The sequence below is a fragment of the Castanea sativa genome, chromosome 1 (genome assembly GCF_040712315.1).
Source record: "Castanea sativa cultivar Marrone di Chiusa Pesio chromosome 1, ASM4071231v1".
NCBI classification, from domain to species: domain Eukaryota; kingdom Viridiplantae; phylum Streptophyta; class Magnoliopsida; order Fagales; family Fagaceae; genus Castanea; species Castanea sativa.
This window is the reverse complement of record NC_134013.1, coordinates 49,914,291-49,916,737: the sequence shown is the minus strand read 5'-3', so window position 1 is coordinate 49,916,737 and position 2,447 is coordinate 49,914,291. Positions and strand designations below refer to the sequence as shown.

Here is a 2,447-nt window from a genome sequence, read left to right as displayed (position 1 = left end):
TGCCAGGTTTTTTTTTTTTTTTACTTATTTGGCAAAACTTGGAAAACAGCAAACAAGAACAAATCTATTGGACAGGGTTTTATGAACAATAGAAGCACACAACCCAGTGTAAATTCTAAAGAACATAGTTTAAAATTTAATAGCTTTTCAATTTTTTCGTTTTGCAAATCTAAACATTGATAATAATAATAATAATAATAATAATAATAAACTTTCTAAAATAATAATAATATAAAAAATTTAAATTAAAAAAAACCTTTTAATAAAATTTCACTAGAGCATGCACTTGTATGTTCTTGTCCATCGGTGCATGGCAAACCACTGATGATCAAATGCACATGTGGGGCAATTATATTTTATTTTGGTTAATTTTTATAAAATTTCTAAAACAGTTAAGCATGATTAAAAAATTAATTGGAAGTGTCTTTTTCCTTTACACGTTAGTATTAATTATGAATCATGATGCCTCACCAAAAAAAAAAAAAAAAACACAAATTATGAGGGGTATTTGGTTGGTATACCAATCTTATTTCTATTCAGCTTCAAAGAGTATGAAATTAATAATACAAATATAATATAATCAAGAGTTCATACAAATCATCAAACCACATCATTATTGAAACCATATATATATTATAGCTTGAATGCAAAGTATCTTTCGTGACACTTCTCCACCATGAAGTTTCATGATATTGAACTTCCCAATGAAAAAAACACAACACCTAACATCCCCAAACAGGTTTTCCTACTAGCCCTTACCTTGATCGTCCTCACAATAATCCCTCTTTGCTTAAACAATGATTCAGAGTCACCATTGCCCTCTCCTAAGATCAATACCAACGATCTGAAAAGCATAGAATCTGAGGAGAAATGTGATGTATTTAGTGGAAAATGGGTTCCATTCTCTCAGGGGCCTTATTACACAAATGAAACTTGTGATCTTATCATTGATCAGCAAAACTGCATGAAGTTTGGGAGAACCAATACAGAGTTCTTGAACTGGAGGTGGAAACCAGATGAATGTGAGCTTCCTCTCTTTGATGCTGTTCAGTTTTTGGAGCTTGTCAGAGGGAAATCAATAGCCTTTGTCGGTGACTCTGTAGGAAGGAACCAAATGCAATCATTATTGTGTCTCTTGGTTGGTGTAAGTAGCTCAATTACTCACTCTAGCCAAAATTCCCTTTTGCTTGAAGAATGATTGCATGCTCACAACATAACCTCTGTGCTGCATCTTTCAGGTGGTTCATCCTGAGGATATCACTCTCAATTATACATCAGACACAATAAATTTCAAACGCTGGTTTTATGCTGACTACAATTTTACATTAGCAACCCTCTGGTCTCCATTCCTGGTTAGAGCCAGTGATGCAGACCCCAATGGTCATTCCTACAGCAGCATCATGAACCTCTACTTAGACAGGGTTGATGAAGCATGGGCAGCCGAGATTACAACATTCGACTATGTAATCATCTCAGCCGGACAATGGTTCTTTCGACCATTGATGTTTTATGAAAATGATCAGCTTGTTGGGTGCTTTAAGTGCCAACAAGAGAACATCACAGACCTCACACAGTACTACGGATACAGGAAGGCGTTTCGAACTGCTTTTAGAACCATTCTAAGCCTTAAAGATTACAAGGGGGTGACATTTTTGAGGACATTTTCTCCAGGACACTTTGAGAATGGAGACTGGAATAAAGGAGGGAATTGTGTGAGGACAAAGCCCTTTACCAAGGAAGAACTGAGGGTGGATCAATATATTATGGATATGTACTTGACTCAAATGGAGGAACAAAGAGCTGCAACAAAGGAAGGGAGGAAGAGAGGTTTAGAATTTAGGTTGCTAGATGCAACTGAAGCCATGTTGCTGCGGCCAGATGGGCATCCAAACCATTATGGACACTCCCAAGATAAGAATATAACAATAGCCGACTGTGTCCACTGGTGCTTGCCGGGTCCTATTGACACATGGAATGAGTTTTTGCTTTATATGTTGAAGAGGGAAGGTCAGTTAACATTGGGAAGGAAACTACAGAAAAATGATTAGGGAAATGTTTTTATACATGTCACTGTACTATATATTTATTCTTTCCACCGCAGTAAGGATGTTATATAATCTACACTAAAACATTTATGGGTTCACATGTACTTGCATATCGTATAAATGTCTTTCATCAGAAAAGAGAAAATGTTGTTGGACATAATTTAGATTCTATCTGCTGTGATTATCCCGTTGTTCAACTATACTCTCAATTAGTTTATGTAGGTGGGTGGAAAAGAAAAGGGAACCACAACAAAGATTCCAGCTAACTCAGAGGTCAGACATACTTGGATTCACCTGTGGGTAGTTTGCAAAACAAGAATGGTTTACTTACTAGGTCAGAGACCAAGCAGCGGGGTTAATTAGAGGCAATCAATGAGCAAGTCAGTTATCAAGTAAAATTAT

At 36.2% G+C, this 2,447-nt stretch overlaps 1 protein-coding gene across 1 annotated transcript; it reads left to right on the top strand.

The window, feature by feature from the left end:
- The first annotated feature begins 657 nt into the window (after nucleotides 1–657).
- On the top strand, nucleotides 658–2,207 carry LOC142608878 (protein trichome birefringence-like 19). The gene is made up of 2 exons (XM_075780539.1): nucleotides 658–1,144; nucleotides 1,239–2,207. The coding sequence occupies exons 1-2, from the start codon at nucleotides 677–679 to the stop codon at nucleotides 2,046–2,048; spliced, it is 1,278 nt and encodes a 425-aa protein (XP_075636654.1). The 5' UTR covers nucleotides 658–676; the 3' UTR covers nucleotides 2,049–2,207.
- The last annotated feature ends 240 nt before the right edge of the window (nucleotides 2,208–2,447 follow it).